The 16,025-nt window shown below is 51.4% G+C and overlaps 1 protein-coding gene and 1 pseudogene across 1 annotated transcript in view; both read right to left on the bottom strand.

Annotated features, from left to right (window-relative positions):
- Positions 1-1,672: 1,672 nt before the first annotated feature.
- LOC119626116 (U2 spliceosomal RNA) lies at positions 1,673-1,853 on the bottom strand (annotated as a pseudogene).
- Positions 1,854-7,848: 5,995 nt separating this feature from the next.
- The window catches only part of RUVBL1 (RuvB like AAA ATPase 1), a 42,818-nt gene continuing 34,641 nt past the window's right edge, over positions 7,849-16,025 (bottom strand). The window contains exons 9-11 of the mRNA XM_007985452.3: positions 14,597-14,699; positions 9,356-9,447; positions 7,849-8,298 (exon numbers count right to left, since the gene is read on the bottom strand). Of these exons, the coding sequence (XP_007983643.1) occupies positions 8,139-8,298; positions 9,356-9,447; positions 14,597-14,699 (355 nt within the window). The 3' untranslated portion in view covers positions 7,849-8,138. The remainder of the gene's footprint in view (positions 8,299-9,355; positions 9,448-14,596; positions 14,700-16,025) is intronic.

Here is a 16,025-nt window from a genome sequence, read left to right on the forward strand (position 1 = left end):
AGCATGAGGTCCTCAGGAAGGCTGGTATGAGCCTCCCATCTCATTCCTGAGGGGTCTGAGCCCCATGGCCTGGGGAAGAGCAACAGATTCCTGACAAGGGCCAGGAGTTGGGCATGTGGCACTGTCCGAGAGTCAGCAGAAGCCCCCACCTGAACTTCAGCACCCACCAATGCCTGGTTCTGGAGAGCCAGGTGTGCCCCTGAGTGGTAGTGCCCACCTCACTCCCCTGCCCCAATCCCTTCTAGGGCCACATCACCCACTCCTTTCCACTCAGCAAACATTATTGAGCCCCATGGGGAAATGGAACAGAAGGTACTTCCCCCTCGAAAGCTCATGCCCCAGCAGAAAGGGTTCTGCAGTGTCTGTCTAACCTGTGGGCCTTGTTCCTTCTGCTGTCTGCCTGACAAGCTCCTGTTCATCCTTCAAAGCACAGCTCAATAAGGCTAGAAACATCTAAATACCTATCGGAGGGGGGTGAATAAATTACAGCAGCTCCTCCCTGTGGAAAGGAACTAGGAGGACATTCTTTATATGTTGAGTTAGAAGAATCTCCAAGACATGCTGTCAAGGAAAAATACAGAAAGCAAGAAACAGCGTATGTTCCTATTTGTGTTTAAAAGCGGGGTGGGAAGCAACTAACAGACTACATCAGGAAAAGGCGTAGCAATTTCTCATAAAACTAGACACACACCCTACACCCAGCTATTCTATTCCTGGGTATTGAAACCCAAGATGAAAATGTATGCCTATACAAAGACTTGTACAGAATTTCATAATAGCTGAAAAAATAGGGAATAGCCTAGATGACCATCCACAGGCAAATGGATACATGTGGTGGATCCACACGGTAGCATTTTACCCAGCAATAAAAAAGAACAAACTACCCATACACACAACATTGACGAAGCTCAAAAGCTAAGTGAAAGAAACAAGTCATGTTGTATGATCTCATTTACCTGAAATTCTAAAGCAGGAAAACCTAATCTATGGCCAAAAAAAAAAAAAAAAATCTAACAGTGGTTGCCTCTAGTGTGTTAGAGATTGGCACAAGGAACTTTCTGGGCAATAGTAATATCCTTCACTGGAGTTTGGTTTCATTAGTCAGGACTCATGGAATGCTCCACTTAGGATTTGTGCATTTCACTGTATTTTTTACATTTAAAAATAACCATAAGTGGCCAGGCACAGTGGCTCACACCTGTAATGACAGCACTTTGGGAGGCCAAAGCAGGCAGATCACCTGAGGTCAGGAGTTCAAGACCAGCCTGACCAACATGGAGAAACCCCATCTCTACTAAAAATACAGAATTAGCTGGGCATGGTGGCATGTGCCTGTAATCCCAGCTATTTGGGAGGCTGAGGCAGGAGAATCACTTGAATCCGGCAGGGGGTGGTTGCAGTGAGCTGAGATTGCGCCACTGCACTCCAGTCTGGGCAACAGGAACAAAACTCCGTCTCAAAAAAAAAAAAAAAAAAAATTAAAAAACTGTAATCAAGTACTGAACTCTAGGTAAAGATACACGTGCTTGACTACGGAGGTGGTTGTGTCTGCAACTCACTTTGAAATGCACAGAAGACTGACAAGGCAGACTGGCAGGCAGGCAGAGATGGGCAGTGCCTAGACAACAGGGATATGGGGGCTCACCCGAAATCCTTTTTTTCATTCCCCCAAAGAAGGTGCACTATTCCTGGAGGTACTGCAATACCAGGTGGATACATGGAGTGGAAGGGGCAAGGCCCTATTCCATCTCCCTGCTCCAAAAATCCATTTAATATACTGTCCTCAGACAGCAGATATTGAACTGATAAGAACACATACTACACTTGATCTTAGCCAAAGGCTGAGAGGCGATCGCTTGTAATTCTTGCAGTTTTCCATGTGACATGTTTCATAATGAGTGTTGGGAAGGTGCTATGAGTGTGTGCTGCCCCACGCATGTCCTGGCCATCTCTAGAGGAACACACCGGTGTAAGACAGGCACTTCTGGAAAGGGAACAGGAGGCAGGGGGCAGGTGTGGAGGGAGGTTTTTCACACTACACGCCTTTGGCAATTTTCCATCAAAAAACTAAGTGTATGTACATTTAATTGAAAGCCCAACTCAGCCTTCCCCCACTGCTCCTTCCCCGCATGCACGTGGGGACACACGCGCCTTCCTCCCTGCCTGCCTCCCTGCCTGCCAGGACTTCAACCTCTCCTGCTGGGAAGTCGCACACTTCCGTCGCGACTTCCCAAGTCGTGCTAGGTGTGACTTGGAATCTCGGAACCCCTGGGCTAGGCCTGACCACGCCCCCATGGGGGCAGCGCGGCGGGGGCGGAGCCTGGGTCTGAAACGCCACGGGCGCGGCTCTGTGCGTGTCCGCCCACGCGGGGGCGCTGTGTCCTCGCAAGCTCCCGCTCGGCGCCGCGCCGCCCCGGGGAGGCTGTGGTTTTCGAGGGAAAAAGGGAGAGCGGCTGGCACTGCCCCCGCTGCCGCTTGGCCCTGAGACCCCCACCGCCCACGGGATAGGCCCCAGTCCACCCAGCCAGGCCCCCCACCCTTCCCCTTGTCTCGCTTCCCTTGGCAGTTCGGGCTTCGGGTCAGTCCCACACTCACGCCCAACTGTCCCTGCTGCGCTCCTGTCACTGGCTTTGGGAAGCCCTCCGGCCCCCTCTCTGCACACCTGGCACGCGGCTCCTCCTTAGCGCCATGTGGGTATTTGGGTTGGGCGAGCCCCGGCGGCCCAGGGCTCTTCTGGAGGGGCAGTGCCTGAGAGGCGGGTCGCTTCGAGTGAGGATTTGTGCGCTCTGGGGCGGGGGGTGGGTGGGGTGGGGCAGACGGCTCCTGCCCCCGTCACCCAGTGGGGCGCGAGCAGGGCCAACCGTGCACTGAGAGCGCTAAGGGCGTCCCCAACAGCATGACCCGACCCAGGGACGAAGCTCTGGGGGACGGGACCACTTGCGATGTCTGCTAAAGGAGCACAGCGGGGCGGGCTGGCTGGAGGGGCGGGGATCGGCATTCCTGCGGGTCTGCCCGGAAGGTGGGGAACCTGGGATTTAGCCATGGGACCTGTGGAAGGGTTTTGGTCCGGGTCCTAACAGTCAAGTCTGGGTTCTCAAAGATGGTTGGGACAGTGGGCAGGCTTGTAAAGGCCGATGAGGCTGGTGGACCTGGTGGCTGAGGCCTAGGCCAGGCAGGGGTCGGAGTAGAGAGGTCACAGTAGGTGTGGTCCCTCCTCCTCCCACCCCTCAGGCCTAAGTAACTCAGGCCTTTGTGTTACGGCTGCACCGGGACCTCCATCCACTACACACGCGATCACGCAGCCCAGTGAAAACCTGCCCCGTGTGCCCCGTGTGCAGACCTGCAGCATGCACCCCGCACCCAGCCGTGTCCCCCGTTCCCTGCACGTGGCTCCAGTGTAAGTGCAGTGTGCTGTGTGCGGCGTCCCAGCGCGCACCCCGCACCCCACCGTGTCCCTCTGGGTACGGGGTCCGCGTGCCCGCGCCCTCCCCGCAGCTGCCAGCGTCCCCATTAATCACGCGGCGCTGACGGCGCAGTGATCTGCGCGCTGGCGGCGTGACGGTGACGGTGACGGCGGGTGACGGAGCGGGCAATCGGCGGGCGCCCATCGGCCCATCTTATCGCGCCGGCCCAGCCGCCGCCCGCCGCGCGCCGCCCATTGATCGCGCCGGGCCCCTGCCCGGGGGTCAGCGCGGGCCGGGCCGGCCTGACAGCCGCATCCATCGCCTAGACGCGCGCTGATGGCGGCCCGGCCTGCACTGCCCGGCCATTAATCACCGTGCCTGCCGCCAAGTGACTGGGAGGGGCGGCAGGGCAGCAGGGGCCGACAGGCAGCCCCCGCGGCCGGCCCACCCCTTCCCCATTCTGGGGCCCCGCTGCGTGGCCCACCCTGCGCCCTGAGCTCCCCAGTCCCGCTGCCCAGGACTCCCTCACCCCCTATCCTGCTCTCCCCAGAATGGAAGGGGAGTGGCCGCACACTGGAGGAAGCAAGGAAGAGGAACTTCTGTGTGGAGAATGAATGGATGACCATGAATGGAGGGGTGAACACTGTTCTACCTCCCGAGGGACCTCTTTTTCAGACACCAAATGAAAGCAGGTCTGACCTGACAAACACCAGCGCTGGCCGCAGCAAGGGGGTGGTCATTTCGCCCCCTCTGGCTGCCTCAGCCCTAGCTGAGCCTCACCCAGGATGGGATGCCAGGGCCTGGTGAGAAGCAGTGCGTTGTTTCTGGCAGTTGCCCCGTGCTATCCCCTCCGCTCTTGGGCTGTGTGGCCCTGAGCCAGTGCTGGCCCCTCTGGGCTGCAGGGCTTTTTCCAAACACAGGGGGATCCTAAGGGTCCTTCCAAGTGCCAGCTGTCTTCGAAAGGGAGGGGCAGGCCTAGCAGGCTGCTTGCTCCAGTTTGACAAACTGTGACCTCTTTCCAAGTGGGCCAGGGATCAGGAACTCTTTACTGCCTGTTAGTCTCTTGGGTACCTGATGCAGCCACATGTGGGTCACTTCACCAAGTCCTCACATGGGTCTATGAGATATGAACTTCCCACTCTCACACCAGGAAACCAAAGACTCACGAGGCTAGGACAAGGGCCACACAGAGGAGGAAAATGCAATCAATGCCATGCCCTGCTGAGCCCCAGAACCACTTGGTCCCCATCCACTGCGCCTCTGCCCACAGCCCTCCCAGAGCAGGGGGGTACCCCAGCTGCTCCGCCCAGGGCTGGCCACAGTTTCTGAGAGAGGTCGACTGGGAACGCAACCCCACCCCCCTTCTGTACCCCCATTTTATTATACAAATGGCTAAGAAAGGTTTGCTAACCAAGAAGTCACTTTCTAGTGTGAGAGCACGATCCATTTAGTCCTAAAAAACAAACTATCCTACCAATCAATCTGGCAGATGCAACCCTAAGACATGTTGCAGTAAGAAGGTGTCTGCACTGAGAAAATGAGGCAGGGCACAAGGTGGTTTCCCTGCCACGGCCAGGGACACGTCTTTCAAGAGCCCTTCCCAGTCTCACAAGTATCTCTGGGGCCATTAGCACATGAGACAGGGTGCTGGGATTTATGTGAAAATCCCTCCCTCCCTCTCCTCAGCCACCCAATCGGCTCCCTGGGTGGCACCCAAGAGAGCCTGGGCTGAGAGCCTGGAATATTCAACCACTTCCAATGACCAGCCCCCACCCTGCCTCACTTTAATATTACAACAATTTTTCACACTGGAGCTGAAATAGTGCAAAAAATGGGGCTGCTGTAATTGTTGTTAGATTGTGTGTCAGCCTGATAAGATGTAACAAATATTTTCCTCCCCACCAGGGTCTGTTTCCCTCTTAGTAATGGATGGAGAAACTTCTCATAGTCGGCGAGGGATCAGTCGTAAAAACTTCGCTTAGAAGATTAATGTAATAATCACAGACCTTGCTGGAAAAAATAGGAGGAAAATTAAAATAATCTCACCTTCCTACCTATCCAGAACCATCTCCCTCACTTTGGAGCACAGACCAGCGAACTGGGCCAGCTCTCTGGGCACCACCTCAGCTAGGATACCTGAGGAGCAGGAACCAAAGGTCTGTGGCCTGGGAAGAGCGAGACCACGGTCCCCTCCTCACCTGGCTGCTCTGGATGTTGGTACCTTGGGCAGCCGAAGAAGACTCTGTCCCCACCCGCGGCTGGGAGATCTGCTGTCAGCACCACTTCCATCCTGCTCCTTAAACACCATGAAAGGCTTGGGGCCCAAGTGAGAGGCCCAGCTGGAGCAGAGGCCTGCCTGGTTCTTGTCCTCTAGGTGGATCACCTTCTCCACACCAGACCCCGCTTCCTTCACCTGCCTGGTAGAAAGGTCAGATCTTGACAGCTCCTAGCTGCCACTAAATGCCAACACAGAAAGAGGCAGTATGGCCCCCAGGTGTTAGGAACACAGGTTCCAAACAGCCTGATTTCAAATCCTGGTTCCGTCTCTCACTAGCTGGGCAAGGGACTTGCCTGAACTGCCCCTCCTCCTCTATGGAAGTGGACTTGGAAGTGGGCTAGCACACCTATCCCAGTCTCACAGGCTACTGTGAAGGCGACATGGAACGCAGAGTGTGAACACAGTCCCTGGTGCAATAAGCTCTTGCTGCATCTCTCTTCTGTTTGTCTAACATGGCTCGAGTGGGGAGGCTAAAGACAAGTGCAGCCTCAGAGGACACTGGCAGCCAGCATGGGCCACATGCACAGCTGACTCCATGAAGGGTCCTACCACCACTGCTGTGCATGCCAGGGTCCTCAGGGGCCAGGCCCAGGGAGAAGATTCACACTGGCAGCAGGGACAGGCTGGCGCCTCTCAGGCTAGGTGGGATCCCCAGCATCATCTCCGCCCCCTCCCACTGTCCCCTTGACATGACTACAGGGGACTGTCCCTAATGGAAGGACAATGCTGCTTGCCCCACAAGGAGCTCATTGTTAGTTTGGACTAAAGCACTGAACCAAGATGACCATCCTGGTCAGCCCTGCCTCCCATATCATAACAGCACGGAGATCCAGTCTGAACTTGCACAAGGGGCAAGTGCTAGGAACAGTGTCCGGGTGCTCAGCCCTACCTCAGGCACCACAGAGCCGGCAGGGAAGGACAGGCATGGCAAGGGCAAGAACGCAGCGCTCATCCTACTGGGAAGGCACATTCCAGTAAAGTGCACTGCCCAGTGCTGCACTTACCCTTGCTGCTTACTTAGTGGGTGAACCCAGAGATGCGGCCAGAGAGATGGGGACACATCAGAGGGACACACGAGCCAACTGACAGAGCTCTCACTGGCCAAAGCTGGCTCAATTTGAGCAACAAAATAAATCTACTAAAGTATACGATGAACTTTCGTGAGTCCATTCTGATACAATCTTCCATGCAGAATCCCAAATAATTTCGGTAAATACTCAGTTCTCTAGAGGTGAGCATAACCGCCACCCTTTAAGTGTGGGCTGCACATAGTGACTTCCTTCCAAAGAAATCAGTATGGAAAGGCAGCACAGAGTAACTTTACAGTGAGAAGACCCCACAAACATGACCTCAGCCATCAAGGGTCAAGGTCACCATCAACGATGAGTCATGTTGTTAGCATGTGATGAGAACCACACATGGTATGATGTGATGAGAACTGCATTTCACCTCTGTATCTTCCTCTCCATAACCCACAATCCCAGTCTACTCACGAGAAAAGCATCAGACAAACCCCAACTGAGGGATGTTCTACAGAATACCTGATCAGTCCTCCTCAAAACTGTCAGGGTCATCAAGAACAAGGAAAATGTAAGAAAATGTCACAGCCAAGAGGCATCTAAGGAGATATGACAACTAGTTGTAATGGGTTATCCTGGATGGGATCCTGGGACAGAAAAAGGACATTAGGGGCCGGGCACCGTGGCTCAAGCCTGTAATCCCAGCACTTTGGGAGGCCGAGACGGGCGGATCACGAGGTCAGGAGATCGAGACCATCCCAACATGGGCTAACATGGTGAAACCCCATGTCCACTAAAAAATACAAAAAACTAGCCGGGCGAGGTGGCGGGCGCCTGTAGTCCCAGCTACTCGGGAGGCTGAGGCAGGAGAATGGCGTGAACCTGGGAGGCGGAGCTTGCAGTGAGCTGAGATCCAGCCACTGCACTCCAGCCTGGGCGACAAAGCGAGACTCCGTCTCAAAAAAAAAAAAAAAAAAGGACATTAGGTAAAACTGAGAAAATGTGAATGCAGTATAATAATGCATCGGTATCGGTCATTCACCGTGACAAATGTGCTATCTGATGTAACATGTTAACAAGAAGGGAAACTGGGTACGAGATACATGGGAACTCCCTATGGTATATTCACAATGACTCTACAACTAAAACTGTTCTGCAAAGTTTATTTTTTAAAAACTTAGAATAGAGAGAGAGAGAGATCAAAATAACCTATGAAGATTTATAGAAAACACATCAGGTAAGGAAGGGTTCTTTCAAAGCAACCACAGGAACAGTTATGATAATTTAAAAACAAATGCTTTCCACACTGAACTGACAGTGCTGTAGACCACGCCCTGAGTGGGGACGGCAGTCCCAAGCCCAGGGGCGAGCGCCCACAGGCCAGACCCAGGCCAGACACACCTGGGGAGTCTCTTGCTGCTGAAAACCTCAGCCATCTCACTTCATGTACTTATCCTGCTGATCAGCCAGGATTTTGGCGGAGGACTTGGCATCATAGAAAAGCTCACTGATCTCTTCGACGTGCTCTTTCTCAATGCTGTCCTTCCCGTTGATTTTAGCAAGCAAGTTGGCCGGGGTCAGCAGCTGCACTGAGTACCTAGAGTGGACAGAGGCCAGGGCTGGAGTGAAACTGGGGCCACCGAAGCCCCTTCCCCCAAATCAGCAGGCAGCACTGACACCAGGAGCAGAGCCCAGTGCTAGGCTTGTGCCAGCTGATATGAGCACAGAAAAGGGGAGACAAAGTTGTCACTTCTCAGAGAGCTGCAGTCATTACCCCATCAGAGAGGGGCCAGGAGCCACCAAGAAGACATAAGTGCTATTCCCCAAATCTTTAGTACAGTCTACAAATCCTCCAATAGGAAGTAACATCACTTCTACTGGAAAAGGACTGCAAACTTAAATGTATACAGGTGTCCAACAGATAGGGATATTTAACATGGCAGGGAAACAAAAACACAGCCAGCTGGAAGTACATGCCCATCCAAAGGCATGAAGACTCTGCCGTTTTAAAAAGTACCCCTTCATCCAAACCTCATAGCTTGCATTTCTGCCTTCAACCTCAGGAACAAGAACTGACTAAAGGGATGTAGGGAAGGGCTGAGGACTGTGAAGCAATGATTTTACAATGAGTCAGGCCACTGTGAAGGGCCATGCTCTGCAGGTCCTGCCTTTGAGTTGCTGGAGAACTGTCTATGTCTGTGCTCCTCCCTGGCTCTCCATACCCACCACCCAGACATTTTTTATTTGCTTGATGGTTAAATAAATCAAAAAAAGTTAAAGATTTACCAGGCCTCATAACATCACTAGGAGAACAGGAGCCAGGGCCCTGGCTAATTAGCTGCCACATGGTCCCTGCTCTCTAATTCTATGCATATTCTCTGCCACAAGAAGGCCCAGGGTCAAAGCACTCTCCACCAGAGGGGAGCATCTGCTGCAGGACACAGGGACTTCACCCTTACTCTAGCTTGTTAAAAACCATCAGATAAATCCTCCGCATTTGAAACTCAAGTGCCCTGGCACCCATCACGCCAGGAAGAGCAGATGGATACAGTCCTGTGCCCTAGGAAGGGATCTGCCTTTATTGTCCAGAATGACCCCAGTGAGAGCCCTGGCTGTGCTGGGGAGGCCCCGGCGGGCCCAGGGTACTGGCTCACCTCAGTGTTGTCTTGGTGCCAATCTCCCCCAGGTGGTTCAGTGCCTCCTCACTGATGTTGATTCCCTCCGTCTGGGCACGGATTTTAATGATCTTTTAAAGGAGAAAAAACATGATCAACAGTGACTGACCTCAAGTGTCCCATTTCTAAAGTGCTTTAAAGACAATGTTGCTCAGTATTTCTCACTGTGCAGCATAAGAGAAATCAAGACCTGGGCTGGTGGGCAGGAAGCAAACGCCTGCCCAGCACTGCCGGCCCGGCACCCTCCAGGGGGCATGTGCGGCCCCACATTATGCATGAATAGCATCACAGCCAGTATGCTGTGTTCAACTGACTCAAGTGTGGCTGGTGCCCCAGGAGGTGTGCAGCTTCCAAGTGGCTCACTCTTGCCTCCATGTCCTTCCCTCCCCTGTCACCAGGCAGAGAACTGGGGCCTCTTCTAACCTACCCTGGGCTCCCACAAGGGCTCTAACCTACCTCTCCAGCATGGGCACTACCACCTACAAGCACTCAAGAAAGAAGAGACATTTTTTATTTGCTTGATAAATATGATGGTTAAATAAATCAAAGAAGTTACTTTTAAAGATTTACCAGGCCTCATAACATCACCAGGAGATATCTAATCTATCAAGAAGAGGCTGACGCTTGTTGCAGTTTGAAGATCTTGGTAGAGTTGGAGGGGAGGCAGGCTGGTGGCGGGGATGCTGTAACACGGTGGACCAGGATCCTGCAGGCGTACCAGCACTGAGTGATAAGGGGCAGCCGGGATAATGATGTTGTGTGTTGTGGAGCTGAGATAACTGCAGGACTTCGAGCCGCATATAATACAGGAATTTTTCACTTTGGCAGCTTCGTAAACAAGATATCAAGAAGCCCTTGTTGAAATTAAAGCCATAAAAGTACACCCAGTGTAGAGGCACAGGAGCTGGGAAAGACTGAGTCCCAGCTTTAGCCTTCCAGGAGGGAGGAGAGCCAGAGCTTTACTGAGGTGGCCACATCAAGCCTCGCTTGTCAGCTCTCCAGGCTGGGACCCTGCGGGCAGGAGCTGCAGGGGTGGGGAGCCCAGTCTCTGATGATCCTGGCTGTGTGGGGGGACAGCACGTCGGCTGCCCATAGATGGGAAAGGCCTTGGAAAGCACCAGCAGGCCAGAGCAGCTGCAATGAGCCGGGTGAAGGTGAAGTGCTTCGCCAGCAAACACTCTGGGGAGGCAGCCCCTCCACCCACAGCCACCACTGCTACAAGGTGCTGTCTGAAGTCTTCCCTTTTGTCAAGATGGGCTCAGAAGTCAGATCTTTGTACGAAATGTGCTGATTTTGGCCGGACGCAGTGGCTCACGCCTGTAATCCCAGCACTTTGGGAGGCCGAGGCAGGTGGATCACCTGAGGTCAGGAGTTTAAGACCAGCCTGACCAATATGGCAAAACCCTATCTCTACTAAAAAGACAAAAATTAGTTGGGTGTGGTGGCGCATACCTGTAATCCCAGCTACTTGGGACGCTGAGACAGGAGAATCGCTTGAACCTGGGAGGTGGAGATTGCAGTGAGCTGAGATTGTGCCACAGCACTCCAGTCCGGGCAACAAGAGAGAAACTCCGTCTCCAAAAAAAAAAAAGGTCCTGATTTCTAGATGTCAGCAACTTGTTCAAATATTTCACAAACACTGCATAGGCCACATGAAACTTATCTGCTGGGCTCATGGGTGAACTGCCAGGGTGTGAGCTCCACTGAAACAATCTTAGCTTGTGCAGGAGGAGTTCCGCTGTTTGAGATTCAAAGCTAAATGGAGCTGGGCAGAGAGGGGCCCTCCGAAGTTACTGGATGGTACAAGGACAATCAAGAAAAGGAAATGGGGGTGACTCCCTGCTCCATCAACAAAACTCCCCTCTGAACACAGCTTCAAGGTAAAAAAGGCTTCTCACTCACAGCTAGGACTGAGGAAACTGCCAGGTCCTGCCAAGAAAAATGTCCCCAGAGGACCTTCTGAAACTCCAGAGAGATGCAAATATTGAATCCTGGAGCCTGGTCACAGGAGACAGCTTCAGCCTAAGCGTCTCCCCTTCAGTGAGCTGCACTGAATCTGCGGCTCAGCTTCCAGAATGTCAGGGACACTCTGCTCTCTCTCTCACTAGAGCAGGTCAAAGCAATCGTGAGAGCGTCCGTCTCAAGCTGCTCGAAAACGGACAGTTCATAAATGAGATCTTTAATCATTTAATAACCTGCAGGGATAGTTTATGAGGGTGTCGGCTTGGATTGCAGAGTACACAAGTTACATCGAGTTTGTTTAAAAACCTAGCCCAGGCTCCAGTAAAAATGCTGAGGTTATTGCCTGGGCCAGTGGGAACAAAGCCACGAGTCCTGACAGAAAGCCTGAGGAGAGGCCCTCCTGACTAAGCCAAGATAGCCCTAGCCCAGAGCTGGCCTGGCAAGTCACTGTTCTAGAAGCACAGTGCAGAACATTCCAGACTGCTTGGGCCAGGAGCTCTGGGTTCGAATGGCAGCAGCAAGGGTGAATTAGCTCTGAGTGGTCGTCCTGACTCTGCTGCTTACTCTCCACATGGCCACAGGACCCTCATTCTTGGAGCCTCCAACATTGGCTATTGCAAAGCTGTTGTACGTTGTACGTAGAGGACCCTAGAGGGTACCTATGAAGCACACAAAGCTATGAATACAGTAATAACAACAGCAATGGGAAGGATGGGAGGGCCTGTTATTGCCAATACCTCACAAATCCTAATGACAATCTTGCAAAGCAGAGAGCAGATCTTCCACTTAACAGAGAAGGTGGAGGCTCAGTGAGATGCACCAAATTGCTCAAGTCATTCAGTAGCCAAATGATGGCCTCAAAATACTCCTGGTGTCTCTGGTCCTGACCACATCTGTGCTGGGCTGCCTTTTTTGGCAGGACACATGGGGTTTTAGACCCAAAAGTAAGGTGCTATGTCCTGCAGTAAGAATGGGCCAAGAATTGTCTAGGACTCTGTTTCTGCTTCTGCCTCTGTTCAGTGAATGCCTTGGCTTCAACTTGGCAGTCACCCAAGAGCAAGACACCCTTACTTGGCGATGAGGCCCCCAGTCATTGACACCATCTCCTAAATAACATATACAATTGCTACTATGAATCATAACTGCTTCAGTAATTTGCCAGTGCTGGTTACGAAGGGAGATCCGTGACTCTCCTGATGCATTCCTACAGCACTCCTGCATGCGGTCAATGAGAGATGCCGGCAGGCCCACGCTGGACCTCCAGCCATGGGAGAGTAGCTGAAGTGCTGGGAAAGGCCCCCCGCAAGGAGAGGCCCTGACTGCTCCAAAAGAAAGATCCTGCTCACAAACTGCCAGAGGAAAGCCACCTCACGAATCCTGATGACAATGAGATGAGAGATTTCTAGCAGCAGGGAAGCTGAGTGGCACAGTGATTAAGAACACAGGTTTCTGGATCAGAAAGCCTGAATTACAGCCAGTCCTGTTACCTGCTAGCCACTGACTAATGTTATGAACTTGGGCAAATTAGTTACCCTAGGTCTCAGTGTCCTCATCTGTCTTTTTTTGAGACAGGGTCTCACTCTGTTGGAGTGCAGTGGCACCATCACAGCTCACTAAAGCCTCGACCTCCTGGGCTAAAGTGATCCTCTCACCTCAGCCTCCCAAGTAGCTGGGACTACAGGCACACATTACCGCACCTGGCTAACTTTTTATGTTTTGTTGAGTAGGGGTGTCACTATGTGGCCCAGGCTGGTCTCAAACTCCTGAGCTCAAGTGACCCTCCAGCCTCAGCCTCCCAAAGTACTGGGATTACAGGTGTGAGTCACCATGCCTAGGTAATGTCCTCATCTTTTAAAACTACTGGGTAATGACAGTAGTTCTCCCTGCCTCATGGGTTACTGGGGATCAAATGGAATCAAACTGGCCAGGCATGTCCTGCTCAACACGATGCTTAACAGAGTGCCATGCTCTGGTGAAAAGACAAGGTCCAGGCAAAGTGCATCGAGATGTCACTGCAGCCCCAGCCTGCTCAGCATCTCCAACCATGGCTGCACGCCAGAGTCCACCAGAAGAGAACATTTGGGGCAAGGGTGGGCAGGGCAGAGGAAAGAGCACAGCACATACCACCTCTGAGACACCAATCCAGGGTATGTACCACTGAACAGATGGCCTGGGCTCTGCAGGGCACTGCCTGGTTTTGCATCCTGGACTTACAGCTCCGTGACTCAAATGTAAAAAATAAAACAGATGGTGATCATACGGAATACCTGAAAATACCATTAAGGTGACTAGAAATTCCTAGTCCAATGATTCCAATGCTTGGCACATAGTTGTGCTCGAGCTGCACATCAAGCAAGAGGCAATTCTTACAGAGACCACTGGGACTGTGGCCCTTTGGATAAAGCCCACGCTCATACATCCCTGTCGTCTCCCAACTCCAAGCCTAACCCAGATTCAGCTCACGCAGACTTATGGGCAGGCACCGTGTGCCAGCCACGGAGCTAGATGCTTCCAGGGGTCCTTCAATGAAGCCTCTTATTATATGATCAGTTTCACAAACTCTATCTTCAGGTGCTCTTCTAAGCTGTATGATGCTGTCTCGCCATAACCTCTGTGGACTTGGCAGAAGCCCTCAAGGACTCTATTGCAAAGCCACAGACCTGCCCAGGGGCGGCCTCCAAAGCTGCCGAGAAACTTGTCATTCGTCATGCTGTTTACAACAGACAGGCTCTGCTAGGACACAGGCACTGGCCTCTTCCAGGTCAGGGTGGCTACATTCTATACCCTGCTGGAGCTGGCTTGCTGTTGGTTCAGGTGGAACAGTGAGCCTGGCCTTGTCCTCCGAGTAAAAAAGGCCACAGGCATAGTCTGGCCTGGTCACCAAAAGGCTATCACTAAATCATATTTTATTGCCTCCTTTTTATAGAGCTGGTAGCTTCCCTAATGGCTATCATCAAATTGATTTTTTCACTAACCTTTTCCTAAAGCTTATCAAAGGGGGAACAGCAGAAAAGCGAACAGCCAAGACAGGGAGCTGAGCTTCTTTTGACACTTGGGGCAATGTCTAGTTAGCCCAATCCATCTTTCAGATGGGGAGACTGAGACTCTGGAGTAATGTGAATTGCTCGAGGCCAGTAGCTAAGTGGTGAGATGGTGAATGGCAGCCAGATCCAAGCCGCAGATACCTTTCTGCACAGCCATCAGTGAACACTGGGAGCAAATGAGAGAAGACAGCAGGAGGGAAGAAGGGAGGCTCACCTGTTTCATTTCCTGTGGAGTATACAGCATGGTCCGGATTATCATTACTCGGTCCAGAAGGTCAAGAGGGATGCCGTGAGGGGATGTGATGTCCTCAGTGCCTCTGTAAGGGGCAAAATTAATCCCATCACCTAAGCCTCTGTTAGACAAGAAACGACACTGGAAATACAGATCCAGCATTCACACCACAAGCAGCTGGCCAGGCAGCCTAAGAATCAGAGCCAGGACCATAGTAAACAGACTAACCTCCAGTGGCATAAAAACAACTTCAGGCTGGGCGCGGTGGCTCACACCTGTAATGCCAACACTTTGGGAGGCAGAGGCAGGTAGATCACCTGAGGTCAGCAGTTCAAGAACAGCTGGCCAACATGTTAAAACCCTGTCTCTACTAAAAATACAAAAGTTAGCTGGACATGGTGGTACACACCTGTAATTCCAGCTACTGGGGAGGCTGAGGCATGAGAATCACCTGAACCCGCGAGGCAGAGGTTGCAGTGAGCTGAGAGTGTACCACTGCACTCCACCCTGAGTGACAGAGTAAGACTCTGTCCCAAAAAGAAAAAAAAAAAACAAACCAACTTCATTGTCTTGGTAATCATCAGTATCATAGGAAAACTGGGAAACAGGAAAAAACAATAACTAAAATCATACTCAAAAATAATCATCTAGATATCTGCCAAACTTTCATATATATACAAATTATGTAGTATAATACATAGTATGTACTATATATTATATATAGTACATATATGTACATATATAACTATATACTATATATAATACTCTATAGCATAATTTTACAAATTATACTAAGTATGCACATATTTTTTTGTTTTTGTCCATGTTGCTTCAGTCTTCTTTGCTTTGTTTTGTTTTGTTTTTGAGACCGGGTCTTGTTCTATGGCCCAGGCTGGAGTGCAGTGGCATGATTCTGGCTTACAGCAGCCCCAGACTCCTGGGCTCAAGGGCTCCTCCCACCGCAGCCTCCCGAGTAGCTTGGAGTACAGGTGTGAGCTACTGCACCTGGCTTGCATCAGTCTTAATACTTATGTTTAATATTTACTTAACAATCCATTAAATATTTTACTTAACCCAAATCGTTGAGCATTTAGGTAGTTTCCAATTGTTGCTATTATTTTTATTGATATTTTGATGCATACAGTCATAAGCATTTCCTTAGCAACTGTTGTAGTGCCTGACAGAACCCTGAATAGCTACTTGAATGAATAACTATCCTAATTTATTCAGCTACATGAGTTATCTAATCTCACAGGATCATAGCCACTACCAAGTATTCTCATTCTGAAACATTTTGCTATTTTGACAGTTTAGAAAAAGAGGGAAAAGTAACACCTTAAGTTTGCATTTCTTTGATTACTAATGAAGCATTTGAATGTATTCCCTTATATATATATATTATTTTACTTCT

This window comes from Chlorocebus sabaeus, chromosome 22 (assembly GCF_047675955.1).
Source record: "Chlorocebus sabaeus isolate Y175 chromosome 22, mChlSab1.0.hap1, whole genome shotgun sequence".
NCBI classification, from domain to species: Eukaryota; Metazoa; Chordata; class Mammalia; order Primates; family Cercopithecidae; genus Chlorocebus; species Chlorocebus sabaeus.